This window comes from Phalacrocorax aristotelis, chromosome 4 (genome assembly GCF_949628215.1).
Source record: "Phalacrocorax aristotelis chromosome 4, bGulAri2.1, whole genome shotgun sequence".
NCBI classification, from domain to species: Eukaryota; Metazoa; Chordata; class Aves; order Suliformes; family Phalacrocoracidae; genus Phalacrocorax; species Phalacrocorax aristotelis.
In genome coordinates, this window is record NC_134279.1 from 72,480,387 (window position 1) to 72,507,071 (window position 26,685).

The following is a 26,685-nucleotide window of genomic DNA, read 5'->3' on the forward strand; positions in this document are numbered from 1 at the left end:
ACAGAACCAGCAGGATTTCATTATCAGTAGGTACAAACACACTGGTTTTGGAGAGAAGGGGAATCTCGCTTTGTGTTAGAACCTGGCCCACAGAATAACTGCTTCCAGAGCAGATGTCGGAGTGCCCTCTGCTGCTGCCTGCTCATACCACACCCAGCAATTTCTGCCTCTTCACGCAGAGGGCAGAGATCTGTGTTACGCTTCTAAGACGCAAAAGTGATCGGGCAGGGGAAGAGAAGCTGGCCACATTATTATTCACAGAGGACTGGCTGGAAGAAGCAATTCTCAAAGGTACTGGGAAGACATCCAGGCCCAGGGCTGGCCAAGGGCTCCGCACAGACTATGAACAGAGGAAGTACAGAAACTACTAGTCTGGCATTCTACTTTTCCCTCATCATCTTGATAGCTCTCCTTGCTACATTTCTTTTCTTTCCACCCAATTCTCTTATAGAGGTAATTTTCTAGTTCTGGGCAGTACAGACATAGTAGATGAGGACTGCAGGATAGTATTCCTGCATGTGACTTCTGAATTGGCTCTAGGAAGGTGCAACTCCAGTACCGAGGAATAGGTTTGGAAAGAAAAGAGACGGGGAGGAAAAAAAGGCACCGAAAAAGAGCATTTCAACCTGAAGCCAAATAAGCAGGCATACTCTTCTAACTGGAAAACAGGTAAATCAAGCAGAAGTTCAAGGCTTCTGGCTCGAAACAGAGAAAAATTTACATTAAAATATTGCAGTTATTGCACCTAACTTTATTTACACTGCACATGAATGAGATTGCTCAAACAAGAAAACCTAACCATTCATAAAAAAGGATCCTGTATTAAAAAAAAAAAATACAACTTCTCACTCTGCCTTCACATGTTTTAATATAATTTGGTTCCAAGCACACAGTTTCAAAACTAATTAGGAAACCAAAACAGCCAGCTACAATAGGAAACTAACAAAGTGCTGCCCTAAAGAATAACCTCAGCGTTAACTTCACTTCAGCCTTGCACTGACATTCTGAAATCTGCCCGTGGATGAGGCAGTAAAAAAAAACCACGTTATTTTCAACTTGCTGAGAACTGCTGTGCTTTCACTGAGAAATGCTGAGCTGAAAACCTTTTTATGTGGAAGTTGCTTCTGCTAGTAATTCAGATTTACGACAGGACAGCAACAACGGTACACAAATCACGAGGGAATATTTCAGTTTGCAGGGTATTATCATCAATTCTCTTGCATAATGGTGACACAGCTCAGGCACTTCGTAGCCGTCAAGAACAACGATGCTGTACCCTTTTTCTGTCAGAAACGCCATTACTTGCAAATGTAGAGTCGCTAGAAAATAAAATAAAAAACTGGTGATGGCAGTTGCCGAGGGAAAGGCAACACGAGAGAGGTCAAAGGTTAAAGGGAAGTAAACCACTTCCTTAGGAGTCATTTGAGGTTTCATTGCACAACCGCTATTTGAACTGCCTAAATTCAGAGCGGGGCCTCGTTTCTGCTCAGAGAGGGGGAAAAAAAATGCTACATAACGTACTGGGTTTTACTACAAGAAAAGTACCGAGATTTGTTTCCTTGAAGAGCCGGACAGGTTGTCAGTCCCGAGTCCAGTGTCGAGTCCGCTTTCAGAAAGGCGCTTCTACGCTGAGGTACCGTGGCCGCTTTCACAACGACACAGACCTTCCTCAAAGAGAGGCTATAAATACGGGAAAAATCCTCCCCGCCTACACTTGTTCCTGGGAGCAGACGGTGCCCCGGGCTTCCAGCTGCAGCACGGCACGGCGGCCGGCGCGGCTCCCCGGGGAGGCTGACGGGAGGCGCTCCCCTCCGTCCCGCCCGCCCTGGCCGCGGCCGTTGCGCCGTGAGGCGGACAGCCGGCGGCCGCCCCCTCAGGGCTCCGGAGCCCCGGCCCCGGCCGAAGGGCCGCGGTACCCACCCGCGGCCGCCGCCATCCCCGCCTCAGGAACTGACGGGAGCAGCGTGCGACGCGCCCCGCCTCCTCCCCCTGCGCGGCGGCGGCGGCGGCGGGGCGGCCATGGGGCTGGTGGGGACGGCGGCTGTGCGGGACGGCGGCGCTGCGCTGCCTGGCGGCTTCTGGGCGGCGGTGCGCGTCTGGCTGGAGAAGCCGCAGGTGGCCAACAGGCGGCTGTGCGGCGCCGCCATCGAGGCGGAGGGGACGGTGCCGCTCGGGGAGGGCGGGGAGGCATCCATTCCCCTCGCCGCCGTGCGGGGAGGCGGGAGCGGTGCGGGGCGGGAGGGGCGAGCGGCGCCTGCCGGGGCTGCGGAGCTGGGCCAGCTCTGGGGGGAGGTGGGCAGCCAGCTGCCGGCGGGGCGCGGGCTCCTGCCGCCGCCCTTCACGCCGTGGGGCGGGCCGGGCCGCCGCGCCGAGCTCCGCGCCGTGCTGAGGACGCTGCTGCCCCGGGGGCGGTCCGCCGGCCCGCCCGCCCCGCCGGGGAAGGAGCTGGTGGTCCAAGGTGAGCGGGAGCCCGGGCCCGGGGCGGCGGGAGCGGGCGGGTGCCGGGCTCTGGTCCTCGGTCCTGCGCGGCGGCGGCGGGAGCGCCCGCCGGTGCCGGAGCCCCGCGGCGGCCGGGTGCTGCCTCTGCTGCAGGCCTGCCGGTCTGAGGCTGTCTCGCAAATGACATAAATACCACTTCTTTTTTTTTTTTCCCTCCCACTTTTGAGAGTGCAGACGGATTTTTGTCCGTATCGTGTGTCCTTATTGTTGTTCTTCTCAGGAAGTGTACAAATTGCAGAGGCCAAACACCTGTAGGACTCTGGTTTAAACAACCCTATTCTACCGTAGGAAGGTGTAGTAGGGGAAGAGCTCATGTATTACCTGGGAGGTGCTGCTGGGATAGGAAAAGCACTCGGGGAAGCCGGGCACCCCTCTCCTGAGGAAGAGGGGTGGAGAATGGCACATCTTCTTGTGCTTAAAAAGAAGATGCCAGAAGTACTGTCACGGCGCAAGCTCCTGCCACACCGAAGCGCCGCTTGTAGTGCGATCCTAATGACAGGCTTGTAAAGAGTGACAGTAGCCTCTGAAAATGCAACGTTAATGATAAAAAGCAGGTAGCTGTGGCACCTGCCTGGCCGAGTTGAACTGCGTCTGTCAACTTTCTTATTGTTTAGTATCACTTAAAAATGAAGCTTGACTTTTTTTTTTTTTTGCATTGTATCATGGTTATATGCTGCAGTAAATCCTTCTAGTGTAAAGAAATTTACATAGGGTAGAGCTTGACACCTTTTTAAGATGAATTTTGGAAAAAGTGTTGATGTGGATTAAATGCCAATAATAATGTTTTGAAGAGAATCAGAATTCCAGAAACAATTAAATTTACAATCCAGAAAGACTTATAGTCATTTATGGGGGGCAGCTGACTCAGGATGCTTTTGTGACCTATGATTCTTACTGTGATGCCTTCAAAAAGTATATGTTGCAGTTTTGATTTATTTTTTCCTTTGATGTTAAGAGAAGATGTTCCTGAGTTACATCTTGAGAGCCTGTCTGTAAGAAAAAACTTGGGAGAATAAATTTTTTATTAATATGTTTAAAAGAGAGAAGAATAATTCTTAGTTTGAAGATTTGTAGTTGTCAGAATGTTTATTTTGATGGTAGTTGAAAAACCATTTTCAAAACACAGAACTTATTCTGAAGAAATCAGGCTGGGTAAACAATAGCTAAAAAGATTTTTGCAACTGGTTTATGAAGTAATGCATACATATCATATGCTATAACAAATATAGTAAATACTTTGAGTCACTTTATAGGAAGAATATAAGGAATAAATTAAGATACTAAGATTTAAAAAAAAAAACAGTAGCATGTGAGTACTAGGATTAATCATGCAGTTCATTTTTTGCCGCAGTTGCCTTCTTATTTGTAAATTATTTTAAAAGGACACTCTTTCCCTCTTTCTGTTTTTTCTTATGTAGGAGTTAATTATGGTATGTGCATGATTGATATTAGTGAATGACATGTGACAAAAGTTGCAGAATATCTTCTTGAAATATGGTAGAGGCACTCAGGTGTGTTGCCAGCTGTTTGTCAGCCTATCTCAGCTCCTCCAAAATCTCTAGTGTTTGGAATCTGTCACTGGACATAAATGTTTTATTCCACAGGTGGTAGATACCGTTAGGATCAGTAGTGTGGTTGCTGAACATAATATATAAACATAGTACATGTGCCTTCACCTAAAAACAGGTAGTCTTGGGTAGTGTCCTTTCAGAGTTATGAGAAGCTAATTTAGGAATAGATAATGCATTTTTTTTACAGTGCGTGGTCCAGGAACTCTAGCTGGGAAGGCTGCATGACCCTAAAATGGAGGCATAGCTGTCACACAATAGATCCTGTGTTTGAACATGGCAAAATTGATAGATACTAATAATATTATTATTTTTTAATGTTGCATTGATTGTTGATCTAATACTGGGATGATACATAAGTCTCTGTTAATTTGGAATGTGCTTCCCAGGACTTCGGATTTACTGTGGTGTAGGGGAAAGCAGCAGTTCTGTGCCAGAAAAATCTCCCTGTCTAGCTTTTACTTTATTAAAATAGTTAGGTTTAAAGAAAACTAATAGTCTTACTGGTAAGCCTTAGATATTTCGTAAACATCATGTAGCAGAATGCTAAATTTTGAGTACTCAAACAGTTCAGTAGTTTCAGATATCAGGCACTCCGAGGAACAGATCTATTCTTAGCATTGTGGTGTTTTCTGTGTTGTCTTAGATCTTGCCTTGTTAGTTTGCACTTAACGTAGTAAGGAGGCAAAAGTTTATTTTGGTGCTAACCAGGATGGTTTGTACCATGGACTAATATATCACCATTTACATATCTTTTCAGATGTTTACAATGGAACTGTGACCTTTCTGCCTTTGGAGGAAAACACTGAAGGAAAATACCAGATTAAAAAGTGCAATATTTATCAAATTCAACTTACACACATAAAAGATGAGGACTGGTAAGTGCTGGGAGTGAGAGAGGAAGCAAACCTTGAGTTGTTGCAAGGATCACACCATGTTTTAGTATTGGTATCTGGTCGATTTGGTTTGCATGATTTCCTGTTTGATTAGTAAATGACAGTAGTGGTGTGATCTTAGTGCATAGTGTTCAGTTAAAAACAAAACATCTACAATACCCAAATGAGCACAAAACAAATCTGTTTCAACTTGGAGTGTATACATTGACTGTACATGTGTGTGGTCTGGAAAAAGTATGTGTATTCTGATCTCAAGGATCTAGCTATGCCTGTGAGAGAGGTCGGGTTCTGTGGGTGTTAATAAGGCCAAGGGTTAAATTGGAATTGCTGTTTGGAACCTGCTGAGCTTCAGTCATTGAAATGTAGACCACTGCAGCTTGCTCCTTACCATCTGGGGGCACAGTTCTAATGAAATATAAGTTAGAGATAATGAAATGGTGAAATGTGCTGACTGTGACTGATATATTATCCTTCTAAATTCTCCTGTTTTCATTAACTTCATGAATTCACTTTTACTTGTTGGTCTTTGGATATATTGCTACATCAGGTTGTTCATCATATGCGAGTCCTCAGTCATTAGGTTAAATGTCGCATTGACTCTCGCATACAGTGTTTGAATTGGCAGATAATGAGCTGTCTAACAAAATTCGGTAACTTCACTGTTTCTTTTTCTTTTTGTTTTTGTGTATTACAAAGTCTTACTTATTCCCCAGTCTACTTTTGCATCTCTGTTTCATCTGCTGATTTTTTTCCCATTTAATCATTCTTTTTTCTTTTTTGGTGGGGCTGAGATAATGAAATACACTGTATGTATACAGAGTTTTTGTTTTATTTTTAAAGGTCTGTGTCTGTTGTAGCTCCATTTCCAGAAGACTGGTTTTCAGATGGAATTGCATACCCCAAACTAGCATGGCTTGGAAATGAACTTTTGCCCAAACTGGCTAAGTGGTCCGTGGAGCAAAAGCCCAGCGAGTTTAAAAGTACGCTCTCGCTCATTTCTGTAGCAAAATACAGCAAAGTTTATCAAGACCTTAAAGAAAAATACAAAGAGATGGTAAAGGTGGGTTTGGCAATAAATGCAGTAATAATATGTTTTCCTATAATTGTTTTTGTTGTTGTTTGTTTAGTGAAACTGCTTCTTTCACTGAATTTTTTTAATGAAAGAAGCAATTTAATTGAAACGTATATTTTATGTTTTGGTGGTGTTTCCCACACACACAGAGTTTAGTATTTGGGAGAACCGAACTGGAAAGGCAAGACTTGGAGCCAAATTCACACTAAATATCCGGAGGAGTTTAATACTTTCCAGAATGTTTCCCTTCAAATAAGAAGTAAGCAGTAGGTCATTGGATGTAAATACTAAGTCATCCACACTAGAAGCAATAAATAAAGTACCACCTTCTCCAAAACCTGAAAGAGTCTGGAAACAGCACTGATTTGTAAGCAGGTTAAATTTCCTGTTACTCTTTTTAAATTTAGATGGAATATTAATATGCCTTTCCAAATTCAAGGAGCAATGTTGTAGTTGCAATGTTTTATCCTCGGAATCCTGAAAAACGGTAGTGATCGTCTTAAGTGCTGTACGAAGGAATACCTATATCCTTACACGCCAGACTCCAGCTATACAAGCAAGGAGATTGGGAAATGCTTTTGTAAAATGTATTGTGAAAATGCTGGAAGATTTTATTGTTGACATTTCTGTATTAATAGAAGGATATATATGAGAGGAAAATTGGACTTGTGGGTAAGGCAATGGTTTAGTGTTTAGGTCTGCAGTAGACTTAGTGTAGTGTTGAGCACTTTAATCTTTGTTTCCATTCCTCATTTACAAAATAGGGGTAATACTTCCACTTTCTGTCTTCCTGCTTCAGATTTTGATTCTTCATGTTCTGTTGTACCAGGATAATTCTATGCCTTGTACACTGTGAAAATAAGTGTACGAATGCTTATGTTATCAATGTTTCACATAACAGGAATAATACAAGTATTTTTCTTCTGAGAGAGCTAAGCAAATGGATGCATGCTCTGTTACGGAGCAGACGTTTACTTGCGAGCTGCACATACGGAGCCATCATGTTTTTGGAAACTTTATTGATTGGATGGTAGCAGACATTTCTTACGCCATTATTCTGTTGTGTGACTCTCAAAATCAAATAGTCTTTATTTACATTCTTTGTGTATAATTTTAATGGGGTTAAAATGCAAAATTCTTGAAGTGCAGAAACCTATTGAAGTGGATGAGTATCTAGATCGCTCTAACTGACCACTTTTTGAAGTAATTGCAGATGGTGCAGGAAATATTTTACTCTATTTTTTTTCTGAAGGTGTGGCCTGAAGTGACAGATCCTGAGAAATTTGTTTATGAAGACGTTGCCATTGCCACTTACCTGCTGGTAGGGAACTGCTTTGCCTCATAGTATTCTGTAAGGTTCTATTTCCTAATAATAGAACCTCTCTAAAGAAAAACAGTATTTTAATTTTACAGTTGTTGCATTCTTTAAAATAGAATGACCTGAAGTTATTACAGGCATCCAAGGCAAAAGAAAGGGGGTAGGAGAAAGGGTGTGGGGTTTTTGTGGTTTGGGTGGGGTTTCTTTTTGCTTTTCCTCTCATTTAAGCAGAGAGACAAAGTTCTTGCTACAGTGTTTTCAAGCATAACTTAAAACTGAGAAGAAGAATTAATGCCTGTAACTCTATTGAAGTTGTGTTTGTATTCTGATTTTCTTTGGTAGTAATAGCATTTCAGGGATTTACACAAAATAATAAATTTGAGAAGGTAAGCATTTTATAACAGGATTGGGAAAAATAATGTGACAAAACAAAGGGAAAATCAGTTGATTAGGTTTTTATACTGTCCTATGCAACAAAAATCAGCACAATAACAACGAAAATTAAGTTTAGAGGGTTACTACAACTTCTTTGTGAAGATACGGTAAAGATTTGCAGTTCCCTGTCACAGGAAGCTTAATGACCTACACAGGCAAGATGTATTTTCTTTTTAATTAATAAAGCAAAAAGCACTGATGTAGCAGAAAAACAGCGATTAGACATACTGATTTGGAGATCAGAAGCTATTATACATATTTCTAAGATTTGTGATTTTTATGCTACTGGTTTTTCACTGCTTTGCCTTTCCCTGCTTTGCTTTTCACTGATAAAAGTTCAACTCAAATCCCATCTTCAAATGCAGTAAGGCTAACTGTAGGTGCTAGGAATGCAGATAAATGCTTGGTGTAGTTTTCTAAGCCACCTAACTATTTAAGAATCTATGAAAATTCTGCCACCTGTAGTAATTAGAAACTTCAGGTTTTTAAACAGCATCAAAATTTGTCGCAATGTAGGCACATCAATATTTTTTGACTGCTATCCAGAGTGCAGTTGAGAGTATGTCTACCTTGAAGTATAATGTACTCTTGTGTCTTCTCTAAATTAGTATTTGTAAATAAGTTAGCTCATTTACATAACTTGTTGAGGACTAATTTATGCTGATAATTGACTGTTCAAACTTAGAACCCCAGTTTCTTTTCCCATTAAGATTTTTTTAAATTGTCTGAGGAAGCCTAACTGTCTTAGACTACTCAAAATCGCGATTGTCACATTGGTGTGACAGAACTTTTTATATCAGCGTAATGATCATGATGAAGATGTCAGAGAGTAGTCCCTTCCAGCTGAACTATTGTATTCTGTGATACTGGCTTGTGGAAAGAGCTATATAATAGGCTTATCTCTTACTATTTTTATCACCATGATAATATTATATGTTGAAAATTAGTTCCTGTATGTTAGGAATTATAATAGTTGTAGCCACAGGAAAATTCAGTAAGGACACTCTTGAAAATGTTTTACACATTTTTGTGCACAAAGTGTTAGTTTGCAGAGATAATATGTTTTAGCTGACTAGCAGTAATTTTCCAAAAAATTACTGAAGTAATCCAATAACTGGCTTAAATAAATGAAAGCTTAAAGTATGGTATTAATAACCTAACCTTCTTGCAAAATTTTCAGATATCTATATGATGATATATAATAACTCATTATTTAGAAGTACATTAAACAGGAGGCTAAGAGAAGGTAGGTCCAGTGTTAAATTTTTCTGGATTTACACCATCTGGATTGATACGATGGGAGGAGGGGGTGTCTCACCTCATTTTACTCTGCAGTCACATTAAGGTCACCTACTGTCTAGGCACATGCCCAAATAAGTAGCTATTCAGTTTGCATCGTGAGAAACTCAGCAGGGGACGGAGGATGGGTGTGATCTGTGTAGGAGGTGATTAGGGGGTTCTGGGATAGAGCCTGGAGTGCGAAAGTGCAATGGTCAGTGCATTTGAAAATGTAAACACAGCCTGGTAATCCCATGGATTATCGGCTTCTTTCCCTCTAGCAAAAATGACAAATTAACAAACAGCAATGTTACAAATTCTAATTTTTGTGGTTAAATACTCTTGATGATTTTTGCTAGTCATAGTAAACAAGAAGCATGCAGAGTTGAGGAATGTGTGCTCTGTAGCTTCTTATTGAAGGAAAGAAAGTTTGATGGTGATAGAAAGAGACTAATCCATGCCCTGTGGACAAATGTACAATTATCAACTAATTGTGAGTTACATAACTGTAAAAGTAACTACTTATGTACAGAGCAGGGACTAGAATTGGGCTAAAAGCTTTGGGGTCCCTTTATCTGCTGTAGAATTTGGGGCAGCTGACTGTTGCTAGAGAAGTTACTCTTTGTTCAGTAGAAAGTAATGTTATGTGTACTGATACATGGCCAACTGATTACACTTTTTAATTTTCGCTCTGCCACCAATTCTTTCTTTAATACAGTGGTTGTAAATACCTCCATGGCATTACTTGCAGAGACACTGTTGAAGTTTACTTGCTGCTTCCCTTGCTTCCTCTGCTTATCTCTTATACCCTTATTTTAGGTTATTATTACATATTATTAGTCTATTATTAGTGTAATAATTTGTATAATTAGTATATAAATTGTATGGTGTTATAAATAAATATTTGATTTCATATTATATATAATATTAAATTGTTAATACTAATATAATACTAAAATACACTAATACTAATACAATAATACAAATACTGATAAATATAATTTAGTATTATAAGTAGTATATAGAAATTATAGCATAATTAGTATATTAGTACATAATTAGTATAGTAACAATTATTAGTAATATAATACTATTAGTATTATTAGTATATTAGCTTATTTTACATTTATGCTCACTCTAGCTCAGGGTTGTATATCCTTAATGAATTTCAACTTCCAGTGACTCAGGAGTGAGTGGAGGATGTGCTTAGCACTTAGAAAATGATTGATATTTTGGAACATAATTCCTGTCCCTCTCCATAGGCAGTTTCAGTGTTTCCTGGGTTGTTTTTGTTTCTGCTCTAAAGTAATTTTCTCTGTGAGTACAGGAGATGTATGTCACACCTGCTTTTTCCTTTCATTTCCAATAACCTTTGCTGCTTTCTTACAGGGAAACTTCAGAGCAGAGGTTGAAAATGTTTTCTTTTCTTGTCTTAGATTCTTTGGGAAGAAGAGAGAAAGGAAAAAGGGTTGACCAAGAAACAGTCATTCATAGATCTTGGATGTGGAAATGGTCTGCTGGTTCATATTCTAAACAACGAAGGGGTAAATAAAGTGCTTTCTAAAATAATAATTAAAAATGGAGGTAGTTAATATTCTTGTTATGCTTCCCTTTTATCTGGCATACAAATAGCTAAAATTCAATCAATTCTTGTCATTAAAATGGGGTTTTGTCACTCTAGTTACCAGGAAAAAAATCCTAGCAGAGCTTTAGAAAACTTTCACTTATTTATCTATTTTCATTAGTGCAATTCATTTCAATTCAAGGCTATTTTTCTGAGGTAAGAAACTAAGAGGGAAAAGAAAAAGTAATTGTGCAATTTAGTTATGCTTTAGGCAAAGCAAAGGGAATATGGAATCTTACAATAGAGATTCTCTCTCACAAGAGCCTTTAAATGGGATGTTTCTAATGAACTTAATTGTATTGAAGTTGAATTCTTGCCATGTCCTGAAAATGTTTTTCTATATCTTTAAAAACAATCCTGCAATTTAATAGTGAAAATGCCAAACAACATGCTGTGCTTTTGGGAGTGAAAATATGGCAACAGGAAAACTCAGTTTTTGAGGCATAGTTTCTGAAACAACAATGAAAATGGTCAGTGAGATTGAACAAAGCCCAGTGAAGTTGGGTCTGTCTCTTTCAGAAAATTGTAAAATACAGTTTTCTGAGAGAACATGGTAAAATTTGTAGAGGAAATTAATATCTCCAGTTAGATCAGTAGATGTCGGGGGGAGGGGTGTGTGTGCCTCAAGTTCTCCTGACATATGCTCTCTACCCTTGTGTGGCTAGGAAAATTTGATCTAATACAAGATGCTATTTTGCCTGTAGGCGTTTCTTTTGGTACATTGTCAGGTCATTGCTGCTGTAGCACTGACAAACACCGACTGTCAAAAAATCATGTGTTATAGTTTTATGAGACTCTCTTAGTAATTTAGTTTGGTTAATTCTCCACATGGTTCTTGAAGTTCAAATACTGTACCTCTATTTCTTGCTTTAGTTTCCAGTCCTTCTTCCCATCAGTTCACTCTGGGAGAATTGTGTTTGGACTCCAACAGCCTAATTGACTTCAGTAGTTGAAAGGTGGTTCTCCCAGCAAGGACTGTTTAGAATAGCACTCTTCTCTGAGCCCTATGGGTATTACAGTAATACTTGCCATATGAAAGGCTTTGCTATTTTAAAAACAAACAAAAAACAATATTCTGCTTTGACTTTTGTAGAGATCCAGATTTTCAAGAGCAGTCTCAATACGTATGCCCAGTTAAAATTTCAAATGAGATATATTCTTAGTTTTTCCTATTCCTTCCCTTCATATTTAGAAGGGAAAGAAGGGATTAAAAGTAGTCAGCTTCTGCCTGAAATGGTGAAGCTGTGTTTTATTATGTGTCTAAATTTTAGTATGAATGAAATAATCAGTATCAATAGGTACATTTAGTGAGCCTGTTTGGCAACTTCTCCTGAAACTGGTACTTAAAAATGATACTTTTTGTTGTTCAAATATTTCAGCATTCAGGTAGAGGAATTGATGTGAGGAGAAGAAAAATATGGGACATGTATGGACCAGAAACTCACTTAGAGGTATTATGCAAATGTATGTCAATCTTATTGATTTGTAACTTTATTGGTTTGTTCATTGCTTCAGGTTGTGTTAATGCAAATGTAATCAAACATAACTAGTTACAGACAGTTGTCTAAACTGATATGTGGATTTGGTATGGTGCCACCCATATGTGTTGATGGACTATAGTAAATTGTAAAGGGGATTATCAGAGCAATACTTTATGGTGCCCTTGCGTATTTGCAACTTACTTGTTGTGCAGCTGAGGAGACTAATATGATTGCCTACTGTAGGTACAGACATGCATACAATGAAACAATCTCTGGTTTTACTGGAAGATAAATATTAAGCAGCTTTGCACCAGTGTACCTCGTAAAAGATATTAGTATCTGAAGTTGTGAGTAGTTTATTCTTGAAAGTGATTCTGACTTTCTGGTGCTATGTGCTGTTTTGGGGATGAAATTGTTGTTGAACCTCAAAGGAGCCAACCCTCTGCTGTACTGACCTTGTGGTAAGTAATTGCAATAATAGTGTTCAAAAAATGAACAGGAAAATGAGTCAGAAAGAGGGATTATATTTCAAGTTCCACATTAGCATTTTTATGAGAACAGGAACAATTCAAACACAGGAACATTCACTTTAACTCCAGCTGTTCTTGGTCTAATACTTATTAAACTGTGGTACTGATGAATAGGTGCCCTTTGGCGGCGAGGTGTTCCTGGTGTCTTGTTCTCAAGACTCCTAAAATTTCTCACTCAATTCTCTCAAAAATTGTCAGCTTCCAATATATTAAAAGAATTCTCTGCCTGTAGTTATGTGTTTTGCTTAAAAAGTTAATTTAACATATTGATGCCGTGAAAATAATTCTGTCTACTTGTCCACTGGCTTGTGGTCTGTAAGGTGTACGTAATTGCCAATTGATTCCCAATAGCTGGTTGACTTGCTGCACTACTTCTGCACAAAAATGTGTACCCCTGTCTGATGAAATTATCGTAGGTCCCCCAAACCAGGGTATTATTTCATTTAATAGTACCTTAGTAACCTCCCTCGCTTTATTTGTTCTACAAGAAAATGCTTCTGGCTCTCCAGAAAAGGTGTCTGAGTACCAATAGGAATTTATACCCTTCTTTTCTTGGAAGTTCTGAGAAATCAATTTGCCAATGGCCCCCTGGTATATTTCCTTTGCCAATATTCCCCAGTTGTACCTGGTTACCTGTATTAGGATTATTTTTCAAACATATTTTGAATTAGGGTTCATCTAGTCCAACCTTGAGGTCCCTTCCAACCTGCGATTCTGTGATATTTCACATTGCTGACTCACCTGCCGGAGTATAGTATATAAATTTCTCCCTATTAATTTCTGATTTAAAATATTATACAGGGAGTCTGCCCCCCAGTGTGTTCCATTATGTTCCTCTTTAACAATTTCCCGTATCTCTTTGGCAAGAACTGTAATTTGGCCGTCACTTGAATGGGCCCATCCTCTGGAGGGAACCCGCCCTCCCATTTCTTCTGTTAATTATTTGCCAGCCTTAGAATGTTCAATATTTTCTTGGTGACCTAGACTCTTACTTCCATTATCTGGAATTAAGGTTAAAATCTCTTGCGTTCTCTCTGCTGCCTGTTTAGCCTCATAGTCAGCCAATCTATTACCTTTTTCCTGGTTCACTGTTACCCTTCGGGTGTCCTTGACAGTGCATGATGGTGACTTGGTTGGCAATTGGACTGCTTCTGATAAGTGCAGGATTTCCTCAGGGGGCTTAATCTGCTTTCCTTGTGTAGTTAGTAGCCCTCGTTCTTTCCAAATTGCTGCATGAGCATAGACAACTTCAAAGGCGTTTTTTGGAACCTGTCCATATATTTATCTCTTCCCTTTTTGCCAGCTCCAGGGCCCTCGTAAGAGCAATAATTTCAGCCTTTTGAGCTGATGTTCCAGCAGGTAGTGATTGAGATTCAGTTATTTGGTTTGCTGTTGTCGCCACGTATCCGGCCTTTTGAAAATCTTGTTGGAAGAGCCTGCTTCCGTCCATGAACCAGGAATCTTGTGCATCTTCCAGAGGTGGTTCTTTCAAATCCGGTCTACTGGAGTACACAGTTTCTATAGTTTCAAGGCAATCATGTGTTAACGGATCAGAAGCCACTGCGCTGAAGAAAGAAGCTGGGTTTGGAACATTGGTTACTTCAATAGTAACCTCATCTAGTTCAATTGAAATGGCCTGATAGTGGGATAGAAATGGAGGTGGGGAAAGCCAGTGATTCCCTTTCTGTTCCAACACAGCTGATACTGTGTGTGAAATCAGTACTGTGATCTTTTGGCCTAAGGTGAATTTCTGAGCCTCCTGAATATTCAAGACCATAGCCGCCACAGCTCGGAGGCACCCTGGCCACCCCTTGCTTGCTTCGTCAAGCTGTTCAGAAAAATAGGCCACAGCTCCTCTATAGGGTCCTAGCCATTAAGCTAGGACTCCCAGAGCCATACCTGGTCTTTCATGGGGAAAACAGCCAGGTTTAGTCACATCAGGTAGGCCCAGGGCCAGGGCCTTCATTAGTTCCTTTTTAAGTGTCTTGAATGCATTTTTAGCTTCTTTGGACAAGATCAATCGAGTGTGGTTGGTTTTTTCAAAAGTTCATACAAAGGTTTTATTATTATCCCATAATTATAAATCCGTAACCGGCACCAACATGTCATTCCCAAAAATGTCCTGAGTTCTTTTACTGGAGGGGTGGGGGAGGTGGGGGTTCTGCAGATGGCTTCTTTTCATTCTGTTCCTAATTCCCGTTGTCCTCCAGATAATTCATATCCAAGGTAGGTTACTTGTTGCCACGCCATCTGAGCTTTCTGTTGAGAGACTTGATACCCATTTAGCCCCAAAAAGTTCAACAAACTGATAGTCCATTGTATACTATCAGGTTTTGTTCCAGTTGCTATTAATAAGTCGTCCACATACTATAAAAGCACTCCTTCCCTGGAGGGAGGATCCCACGGTTCAAGTTCTAGTGCTAATTGATTTCCAAAGATTGTTGGACTATTTTAAAAACCTTGGGGTAACACTGTCCAGGTAAGCTGGGTTTTCATACCAGTGGTAGGGCTTTCCCATTCAAATGCAAATAAATTTTTACTTTCTTTGGCTAAAGGCAAACAGAAGAATGTGTGTTTTAAATCTAATACTGTAAACCATACTTGATTATCCCATAATTTAGTAAGTAAGGTATAAGGATTAGCTACCGCAGGGTGTAGGTCCTTAACAATTTTGTTCACTTGTCTTAAATCTTGTACTACCCGATAAGTTCCTTATGGCTTTTTTACCAGTAATATGGGGTATTATATTCTGATTCACATTCTATTAATAGCCTGTGCTGTAAAAAGTTATTAATTGGTCCTTCTATTCCCTTCCGGTCTTCTAACTTCATTTTTCCAACGTTCTTCCTCCTGACAGTACACACACTGATTCTTTCCCAGTCCCCCTCTATTTCCTCATCCTCTAAATCCTCCTCTGTTTATCATTCCTCTCTGTTCCAAGGCTGCCACCGAAGCTGTCAGTGTTGTCAATTTTCCTGTATCTACATTCTCCCAATTCCTCTAAACTTTCCACGCCTCCTCAAGCAATTTCTCTAAGTTTCTTATGTCCAGTTCTTTTAACTTCTGTAGCTTCTTTCTTGTATTTGTAGATGATTGCCCCAAAAATAGAGAAACAAGTTGTTGTTGTCCCACATCTGAGGAGAGATCTAGGGTAGTGTATTTTTGCATGGCATTTCTCAATTGATCCAAAAATTCAGTAGGGATCTCTTTCTGCCCCTGTTTGATAGCATATGATGCTGACCAATTTACAGCTTTTGGAATTGCATTTTCTAGTCCCAATTTTATCCAGTCTCAGTATCTTTCTAATAATTTATAATCATGCCTGTCATTGGGGTCCCAATGTGGGTCAGTCAGGGGAATGTGGATAAGAGGAAAATATATGAAAGCAAATCGTCCACATTCCCTTGTAAGGTTCCCGCAGTAATTTGGGCCTGCACATGAGTTTGTGCAGTTTTTAACACTAATTGTTTTTCTGTTTCAGTCATTTCTCCAAAATCAAATCTACATCTGTCCAGTCAGAGTCCTGTTTTCTTAATTATTAATTCAAATTGTTTTGCCTCTCGAGGGGTTGTCCCTGTATCCCCTAGCTACCTCTTTCCAGGCATCTAAATCAGTAGTGGAGAAGGGTGCTTTTACTCTAGCCAGTCCTCCTGCCCCCATTACCTCTTGTAATGGAGCCAGGAGTTGTGGAGCTTTCTTTGTTCTACTCCTGGTCATGCTGTAACCAGAGTAAAAGCACTTATTGCTTCTTCCTCCTCGCTGTTATCATCCGTTTCAGATAGCAATGACAGGTGTGGGAGAGACAAATTAAGGGGTGGAGGGAGCAATCCCAAATCCTCGGGTTGATCCTCTCTCTCCTCCCTTTTCTTTCTGGGGTTTGTTATTTTCAAACATCGCTGCCCAATACAACAAGCTGAACAGCATCTCCTTATTTTCTCCTGCTCCTTCTTTTCACTTCTCTTTCCTTTTTCTAAAGATAAAACCAGATCTTCTAGTCTCTCTGCCACTCCGGATGATTCTGCAAAGTGGAAAACATATCTGCATACATAACCTCATCCCACTTTCCTTCTTTCCTTAAAAAAAACCCATCGTCAGCTGTGTGATCCCCCTATGTCTATCCAGTGTGCTAGGATACATCCTAGGGGGATTTTCTTTGCAATTTCGGTGCTCTGATTCCCCCATTCCATTTTCTTATTTACGAGGCACACAAGGTGTCCATGTGTATGTAGATAGCACAATATTGGTCCATAATAAAGTTAACAATCGCTTTGTTCCAGTCATACCCCTTGGGGCATAGCGGAACCATGGCTCAAAGCTCCACAGTTGCTTTGCAGCTATGCTGTGTCTCAGTCACTTGTTCATTCAACAGGCACACCAGAGTTAACTCATTCATGCTTAGTTACCAATTTTACAACGCCTGACGGGTATATCCAAATTCAATGTCAACAAGCCAGCGTCCGAGTTCAGTATCAATAAATCCGTACCACCAGAAGTACAAAACTTACACGGGTTCCATAAGCGTACTAATACCAGAAAGCACGTTATTGCAGAAGTACAAGGCTTAACCCGTGCCTGTACCAATATATGAAATACCAGAGTACACCACTCACAATGAGTGTGCGTGAAACCAGAAGTACAAACACGTATAAAAGTTTTGTACCGATACAGAACAACCAGAGTATGCTACCCGCGATGAGTGTGCACGACCAAATGTATCCCTCAGGCGCTAGTAGCCTGGATACAACACTCCGCATAGGAAGTCTCCTACAGCTTACAAGAACCCCAAAATGAACAGTCCCAAATTCCAAAACAGAAAACCAAAAGAAAATGTAAAGAATACCTTTATTTCTTTAGAAGGTCCTTGTCTGCTCCTGCAGTCACCCAACTGAGGCGAGGAGTCCCTCTAGGAAGTCCTGGGGGTGCCCTAGGGAGTCCTATTCTTAGCAGGTCCTGCAGCTCAGCAGAGTGGGTCCCATCTGGGTCACCAAACTGATGCCGTGAAAAGCTGAAATCAGGGCTCAGAAGCCTGAACGACTCTTAAGCAGGTATTCTTTATTGCAGTGCTGGACGCACAGGGGATCGCTCCTCCTAATGTGCGTGCCTGCACAGGGTTAGTTGCATAACTTATACAAGCTTTACATACCTATTCATTAGTTTTCCCCGAGAAAAGATATACATATTCACTAATTTTCTGAGAACTCATTATCATATGCAAATGTCCTTTGCACATCCCTGTCGGTGTCTCCAGGTGGTTGTCAGGGGTCTCTGGATGAAGGATATGCTCTTCTTCCCTGTGTCCACTGGTTAACTTTTGCTTTTGCACAGACTCAGTTCTAAGATCACGTATATACTGTCCTTGAGGGGTGGTCAGTTCTGGTTTAGTGTTCGCTCTGCAGTTCCTTGCCTTTATGGTTCTGTACATCTGCTTTTTCTAAGGTCAAATGTTGTCATCATTAATTTGTTTAGGCGCTTCTTGTCTTGAAGCCTTTCTGACTCCCCCAAAGCAACAAGTTTTAGTCACAACAGTTCTAACTCTATCAATATCTTTGAATGCTAACAACTTATATTAAATCAACAAAAGAGCAGCAGTTTTCACAGATGGGAGGTGGAGTTTTCACAGTCTTGTGCAGCCTTCTCTCTGCCACCCTGCCGTTTTGGGTACAGATTGCCAAACTGCCAGGTTCCTTTGCTGCAGCCTGCAACTACATCTTACTGAAAAGCTTCAAGAAACAATCCAAAACATCAAGCTGTAGCGCTCCATCGTCTTTGATGTACTATATTAAGTGACTTCTGATCATACCAAACAGCATCTTCTCTTTTCCTTTATGTTATATATTCATTTTTATGCCCCCCATTTCTCTCTTGTGGACGTCTTTGAATTTTGTACATTCATTTCATATTAAGGTCTGGCTGTTTACGGTTTCTCAGATGTCTTAACTCATAGGGAAACTTCTGAGCATCAGCTGTTCCTCTCTGCAGCGTGCGAGAACAAAATAGAAAAGGATGGGTTTTATTTGCCTTTTTTAAAAGGGGAAAAGAAAAAAAAGAATTCACAGAGAACACTTGAAAAAGCCAGACAGAAAAAATAATAATATCCAAAATATGCATATAAGGAAAGTATTGACTTATGCAGAAAGAAATTGTATAGGAATAGGAAGGGTGAAATGATTTTGCAAGGCTGCTGTAGCCGCAGGAGCCACAGAAGGAGTAAGCACCTGCTCACAGCCTTTTGTTACCCTCAAAGCTAATTTTGTTTTGATCTTTACTTAAAGCATGAGTTGCAGGATGAATATTGCCATCTGTGACATTCAGTGCCAATACTAACAATATAAATGAATGTAACAGGTGGCACTCTGCATGGCCAAACTGCTGTCAGCCATAGTGAATACAAATTTGATTATGGGTGACTGTCAAAATGTGGAGTATGGCACTGATAAGTCATGCTATGCCTAAATTGAATGATGAAAGCTGAAATGTAACGTAGGAGTAACTTGTTTAATCAACCATAAGAAAACACTTATCAAAAACTTGGTTTAACATCTACTAACCTGCCAAAAAGAAATTTGTTGCATATATTATCTAGAAATGTATACACATAACTAAAAATGGGCAGAGTTACAGTGTTTAAAGTGAACAGTAATACCCCGTACTGATATTTAAAACACCTAACACAGTGCTTTCAGAAAAGGGGAATTGGGATGTGGTAGAGGTAGTGTAAGATTTCTGAAATTCCCTATTAAGTGTTGTTTAATTCCTATACAGATACTATTTTGCATATACATGTGAATTTTGATCTCATAAAACATGCGTTTGGTATATAAAATGAGAGCATGGGCATCATTTTCAGGGCTTTACCTAAAGGTCTGTGGAGATTCAAATTTAAAACTTTTTTCAAATCTGCCCAATAATGATTTTGAGATTCATACACGTTTTTAGAGAAGATTATGTATATGTAATTCTGTAGTATCAACATCTTTAAGTATTTTCTTTCCTGAACTTGGTTCTGGGTTAGAAAATGTATGTGTGACAAGGACAAACACTAAAGGCAATTTAGAACTTTTAAAATTTAACCTGTATGAAGAATGCATCGCATTTGGTGGTTGATTTTTGGGTTTTGTGGGTTCGTTTTTGTTTTGGCTTGGTTTTTTTTAAGAATATCAGGAAAGGGTATTCTTGAGACTAATAACTATTCTGTGAGTCAATATTGTGGGAAGATTTCTGTGCTGATGTCTCTTCAATCCGTATATATTGAATATATATTGACAAGGCAAAATGCTATTCTAAACACCAACAAAGCCGCCTTCTTTCTCTGACCTCTTGTTCCCTGTTTTTGCTCCTGATTTTGCAGGTTATCATAAGGTAGTCATGACAGTCTGTGTTTCCATTCCATCCCCATCCAAGAGGGAAAGTGTTAGGCTGGATTAGATTTATGATATGTGAACGATAGGGTGTGAAGAGTGGTGTTCTGTTTATTAGGATTTGATTTGGAAGGAGTCTGAAAGAAGATAGTAGTAAAGCTGTGTTCTGATTGTTGGTGCTAGGAATGTAAGACACAGCAAATTAAGTAACTTACTTAAAAATTTAGTCCAGACACACGTGACAGAGGAAAATGACAAGAAATCATAATCCAATATATGATATTTGTTTACAAATATTTAGGGTGCCAGATATCTTAATCAGAATTGTTATTCCAGTTGTCTGGCCAATATTTTGTGGGTAGCTGTTCCTAAATTTCTACTTTGTAGTTATAAAAAATTACTGCCTGGCAAAAGTGCAGATTGAGGAAAACATTGTTGGTGACTGTTGTTCTCATTCACCTTGTATTTGTCAGCTTGTATGATTTTATATTGTTGCTTGGTACTTTAAATGCATTTTATTTGTTAGTAAAGAAACCTGTAATAAAATTCACTTAATATATTCTTTGGCTGTTTTTTAGGAATCTACAATCTTGCCAGGTGACAGTCATCTCTTTCCAGATACTGACTGGCTCATAGGAAACCATTCAGATGAATTAACACCATGGATACCTGTAATTGCAGCTAGGTATTTGCAGAGGGAGAGGAGTGGATGGGAGAGAAACAAAAACCAAAACATAACTGCCTGTATGTGCTTGGTGAAAACTGTCACTTTTGGAGCCATACCTGCTGTCCTTGCAGGACTTGCTGCTTTTGATGCCAGTTGATTATTTTTATAAAATGTTGCTCTTCCTGTGGAGAAGCACAGATGAAGTGTTTACTTTCTCAGAGAATTCACTACAGCATTTTGCTTTTGAAGTTCAAAAACAGAACTGATTTTTATTCTTCAGATGTGAATCTGTTGTTTGGTTTTGTTTTGGTTTTTCTTTTTAAATAAAACTGCTGTTGGTTCTGCCTTTCCTTAAACCGTTGTGCTCTTCACAACCAGCTGCAACAGTTTAATATCTAGAGATTTAGTCCTGCAAACCAAGTTGGCACAGTAATTTGCTATAGCAAATACTTCGTGAAACAGTATTTTTGATTATGCTAATAGAAAAAGAAAGAGGAACATATAAATGCTATTTCATGAAGCTCTGTCTTAATAATAATTTCCATTATTGCTTGTATCTGATGGGTTATTTGGTAAGTTTGTGTGTTCTCTGAAATGATTTCCCATTTAGCAGTTTGTTATCCTTTCTGTAGGTCTTCCTATTCATGTAGCTACTTTGTGCTGCCATGTTGCTTCTTTGATTTCCATGGAAAATACAGCAGAAGACAAAGCAAGAAAACTCAATACAGAGAATATCTCGATTTTGTTGCCCAAGTGGGATTTGTATGTGGCTTTCATGTAGAAGAAGATTGCCTTAGAATTCCATCAACAAAAAGGGTAATTTTGGACTGTGTAGGGCTTTTGGGTTGTTTGTTTGTTTGTTTGGGTTTTTTTAAGCTGTCTGAACCATATGATGGTTGTTCACTAGTATTGTTAGTTCATTATTACGTTCAGTATTATTGTTGCAATTGACTATAGTCTGATCTTATGTGACTTCAGACAATATGCTCTGAAGAGAGACTAAAAATACTCGTTTTCTTGGGTAGTCTGCTCTTAACATCGTAGATGCAATCCTAAAGACAAGAAAGAATGGAAGGTTTCATGGTTATTTCTCATGCCACCCTATAGGATGGAAAACTGATCTGTTCCTTTAATTTTCCCAGTTGCCTGTGTTGCTTATGTGTACTTCATTTTGCTGTTTTTCATGTCCGTGAAATCAAAGTGAAAAGTTCTCAGAGTAGGAAGGGGTGTCCAGCTTTAATTCTGTAAATAATCTGAGGGTCAGGAACAATATTTTTGTTCTGTGTTTTTATGGCATGATGGAATATGCTTTGATTACTGGATTTCTTCTGTGACACTAATATTTGAAAACTAAAATTAAAAAACCCTCAGATGTTAATGAGCATTGAGTTTGAATGGATATCTCCTGTAGGTAGATTTAGAAGCCTGCACAAGATGTGTCCAGGTTGCGGTGCTGTATGGAGCTCTGAATAAATAGTGATTTACCTGTTTCTACTAAATTAGGTGTGCCTTATTGGAAAAAACAGGACCTATCCACCTACAGAATGTGCTCTGATTGACAAGCAGATAACACAGTATATCAATAATCGTCAGACCTGTGCTGTGGTCATGTGTGACAGAAGAGTTGGATTTAATCATAAGGATCACTCTGATGGTGTATGCAAAGAAGCAGGCTCACAACTTCCTGAAAATGAGACTGATACCGCTGGTACCATTTGGATGCCTGGATTTCAACCCAGAGAAAAAGTGGAACAAATCAGAAATTGTGCTTCCCTCCCCCAGGATTTTGTAGATGATGTGGTTCTCAATGTGGCAAACTTGCTGTTAAATGGAACCCCCCAAAAATCATGTTCTAATGTGCATGGTGAGAATATGAATACCTGGAATCAAGGAGGTGAGATTGTCTTTTCTGTATGTTATTTTTTGCTGGTAGGGGATGTTTTTCCCAGTGAATTTACATTTTTGTAAATTTGGTATGTGAAATAGATCTTAGGAAATACCAAGAACAATACAGCAGCAATCAAAGGCTTTTTCCCCCACACCCCACTATGTTTTATTGCACACTGTGAAGTAAATAAGGCATATAAGAAGATTTTGAAATTGGTACAGACTTTTTCCCCCTACACTTAAATACTAGGACAGAATCAATTTTTATTAAAAAAACCAAACCAAAACAGACCCAGAACTCCTTCCTATTTACCAAAACAGAACACTGTACATCTACTTGGGGAGAATATTATGTTTCTTTTTTGATAGTTACACAATACTAGCTAGAATTCTGTAAGAAGCGCTTTGAAGTGCCATTTGGTTACAAAACAATTAGGAATTTTTAGTTTAGTCTTAGGAAGAAAAAGAGTAGAAGTTGTTAATTTTATAAGCATTCAGTTAATTCTCACTACTACCATCTTTCCATTTACCTCTGTTCATTTTTATTATTTACTCACTGTAGTTTGTCATACGTTACTGTTACAGGAGATCCTTTGAGCCATTCTCCCTTATCTCTAACTACATGCATGTAAACAGTACTTATTGCAATAAGGGCTAGATGCTACTGTAAAAAAAGCAGGGAAAATAAAAAATGGGTCTTACCGTGGGAATTGTGACTTGAGTCCTATAGAATGAAAGCTGCTGTTTTACAGGCAATACACATATAAAATATATATCATGCGTGATATTGGGAATACAAAGTTGCTTCAGTACTGGTAGATAATTCGTAGATTCTGCTTATAATCATTAATCAATATAAAAGTTAATTTTTCTTAGTATTTATATACATACATTTTTAATAGCTGCACCATATTTATTGCAGAAAGCCTGTCCTTGAAAGAAGTAGCAGAACACTTAAATAAAGAGACTTTAAAAAGGCTAAAGAGTGAATATGGAGGCCTGCAGACACTACTCAAGAACAATCATCAAGTATTTGAAGGTAAAGAAGGGGTTTTGGTGTTTTGTTTTGTTTTTCTTTAATCATCTATTTCATCTCCTCTATACGCAGTTAAACTCAAGTGAGAAATTACTGTGGCGATGGGATTTTTAACTGCTTTCTATACCTTTGTGGAAAACTGAATATTGTTTATGTGCCTGTTGCTCCAAGATACTGTCAATAAAACTCTTTTGAATTAGATCAGTAAGGTGTCTGTTAGCAGAGAGTTGTTCTAGACCAACTGTATCTGAAAAGATAACCCTTTATTTAAAGTGGCTAATTTAATACTATTGTTTGACTTAGAGAATTTTTATTTTTCTATAAAGTGTTGGTGATTTTGGGGCCATCAAATGCAGAGAAAGTTAACTAAAGCATTTAACTGAGACTCAGTCTGGCCTTACCAAGCCCCACAGTGTAAATGCCAACACAAAATAAAACTAGTCTCCATACGAACCTGTAACCGTGAAGCTTGATGAGTTTATATAGCCTGTGGTAGCATCACAGAAAGAACTCAGTAGCAGTTTTCTGTGGTTGCCTGGGTTTGTTTGTAGCTGGTTTGGTTTTTTTTCCCCCCGTTGTAGTGTGGTGGCAGTGTGTTTTGGTTGGTTAGTTTTGGGGGGTTTTTTGTCAGTGTGGAGTTTTGCAAAAGTAAGGTCTAGCTTTGCAGTGATACAAGATCTTTAAGGTTTCATCAGTATTTAGGGCTACTTCAAATCTGGAAGTGTGTGAACTTTGTGTGTCCCAACAATTTACATCAGCTGTAAAACGTTGATCAACTAATCCATGGCAAATCATCCTGAGTATGCAACCTAGCTGCTGCCAGTGGTTAACTTAGCCAAGTTTAGCATCCACTAAGGACTTCTGTGCACTTGGCAATTGTAAAGTGTGAAGCCATACTGAAATCCTTCTGAATTACTATCCACTGAAAAGAGTTGGTCACATTGCATTCATGATGTGTCTGAATTTGATTCCATGCCATTAGGGATAGGTGGAATAGAGTTAGAACCTGTTGCATGGAATAAACGTTTTAATTTGGCATGGGTGTTGCCTGCACATTACATCAAAAGAAAGACTAGGATTAAGGCCAAATCTTTCTCAATAATTTACATCACAAGGAAGGTCCCTGGAGCTTCAGTAGAGACCATTTGATTCTTTCCTTCAGTAACATGTCACCATAACAAGGGACTTTTACCAGCGGGTGGTCAGGAAGAACATTGTTCATGCTAAAAAGGTCAGAGAAGAACACAGCTCTACAGCACTTCTGTCATCTCTACCCAAGTATTTTTCTTTTAAAGACACGGAAAATGAATGCATGCATGCAGGCAGACACGCACGCACAGAGACACGCATGAAGCGGGGCTTAGAGTAACTGGTCTGTGGTAGTTTCTTTTGATCAGGCATCCTGTCCAATACAGGACTGATTTTCTAGGAAAAAACATGCTTGATAATAAATAGCACTATATCTGCTCATTTTTCTTCATCTTTGGAGAGATTTTAAAGCTCTGCTGAACCCACTTCTGAACTGGCTTTGTACGAGTTCAGATACACAAATATGTGTATCACAAGGAAACCTGGAGGGATGAATTCCTCCAGGCCTGATTGTGTGTTATTAAGCTTCACTGGAGTCATTACCTTTTGGATAGGGATTATTAGAATGCAGAATGGCATCAGTTACCTATGCCAAGCTACAAGTGTGTAATACAGAAGGTACGACTGAAGCAGAATATGAAAATAGTATGGCAACTTAGAAGTGGCAGATTCTTCCCTTCTCACTTTCACTGTTGTTTTTAAACTACATATTTTCTTTCTCTCTTCCTTAACTTCAGTTTGTTCTGTTTTGTTTACACTTTTAAGGATTTGATAGAGGTTCATGAATGTGTATGTGCAATTTATGGTCTAACACATGAAATTAATTTTTTTTAAAAATTGTCAAATCTTTATTAACCAGTGATAGTTCACTGTTGATTCATGCGAAGGATTTGACTTGTCTCTTTTGGTGCAGTGTATTTTTGGGTCAGTGAACCATTGTCTTTGCAAGAGCATTTCTGTGTAGTGAAAGGAGTAGAAGACTCTTACTAATTTTTGCTGGTAATCACATTTTAAATATGCAGTAATAAAGTTTTGATCATGGCCTTGAAGTTGAAACTTCTTTGTCAGGGCATGCAATCTAAATTCAGAGGATTTTATTCTAAATGATCCTAACTGCTGTATTTAAAAACAAAAAAAAAATCTACAAAGATGATACAAAGGTGCCTCAAACTATTCAGCATCACAGTAAAACATCTAACAGGGAAATCAATCAATTCTTCTGTACACTGCATCTACATTATCTCGGTTTGTTGTGCACTTCTTTCTGTTTCTGTACAAATGACACATTTGGTTTTGCCTGAGTGATCCATTTGTAGAATATATATTCTATTCACAGAATGTCACTATGCATTTCTTCCAGTACAATTCCCATGGCTGTCTATTAACAGCTGCATTTTTGTTTGTTTTTAAATCTTAGTTCTAAATGGGAGAGTTCATATTCGTGACTGGAGAAAAGAGAAACCATCAAGGAAAACTAAGCCTGAAGTGAAACGACGCCTTTCAGCTGAAGCGTTTAAAACACGTCTCTGTTGGTTTTTCGTTCATCATCCTGATGGTTGTTCTTTGCCTTCTGAATCTTGCCCGTATGCTCATGGGACTGAGGAGCTAAGGCAGTCTCAGATTATTAAAAAGAAAAAACATATAAAGTAATAAAGTGCTGCCACTTACGTTTAAGCTTGTGTACATAACTGAATCTATGATTGACTTTGGAACTGCCTAGTGCATGAAGATCTGTGCAATATGGAGGGCTTTTCCCCATTCCTATGCGTCTTATTTTCCAGTTGGTTTACAAGTTCTCTTGTATTCTTAATTCCTTAACGTTTTTATTAACATGGAAAAGGTATGGTGAAGTGTACTTTTGGATTTTGTCATGGCTTGTCCAACATGCCTTTGTATAAGTAGAAGAGTGTAAATCTTAGTTTCCTAGGACACTCTTCATGATCCTCA

At 39.2% G+C, this 26,685-nt stretch overlaps 2 protein-coding genes across 6 annotated transcripts in view; one reads left to right on the top strand and one right to left on the bottom strand.

Moving 5' to 3' along the window:
• The window catches only part of ACOX3 (acyl-CoA oxidase 3, pristanoyl), a 38,050-nt gene extending 36,371 nt beyond the window's left edge, over nt 1-1,679 (bottom strand). For 2 of the 3 annotated variants that reach the window (XM_075091967.1, XM_075091965.1), the window contains exon 1: nt 1,546-1,679. The gene's annotated coding sequence lies outside the window, so the exon portion shown is untranslated. Of the gene's footprint in view, nt 1-1,521 lie in introns of all 3 variants that reach the window. The other variant, XM_075091966.1, reaches the window with a different exon arrangement.
• TRMT44 (tRNA methyltransferase 44 homolog) lies at nt 1,502-26,412 on the top strand. 3 transcript variants are annotated; one of them, XM_075091961.1, is made up of 11 exons: nt 1,502-2,115; nt 4,828-4,945; nt 5,804-6,023; nt 7,288-7,356; nt 10,503-10,610; nt 12,070-12,141; nt 20,638-20,744; nt 21,359-21,542; nt 22,230-22,620; nt 23,536-23,652; nt 26,156-26,412. In XM_075091961.1, the coding sequence occupies exons 1-11, from the start codon at nt 1,506-1,508 to the stop codon at nt 26,386-26,388; spliced, it is 2,229 nt and encodes a 742-aa protein (XP_074948062.1). In that variant the 5' UTR covers nt 1,502-1,505; the 3' UTR covers nt 26,389-26,412. The 3 variants fall into 3 exon arrangements, with proteins under 3 accessions (XP_074948062.1, XP_074948064.1, XP_074948065.1); XM_075091963.1 differs by having other exon boundaries at nt 1,502-2,088; XM_075091964.1 differs by having other exon boundaries at nt 1,993-2,458.
• The last annotated feature ends 273 nt before the right edge of the window (nt 26,413-26,685 follow it).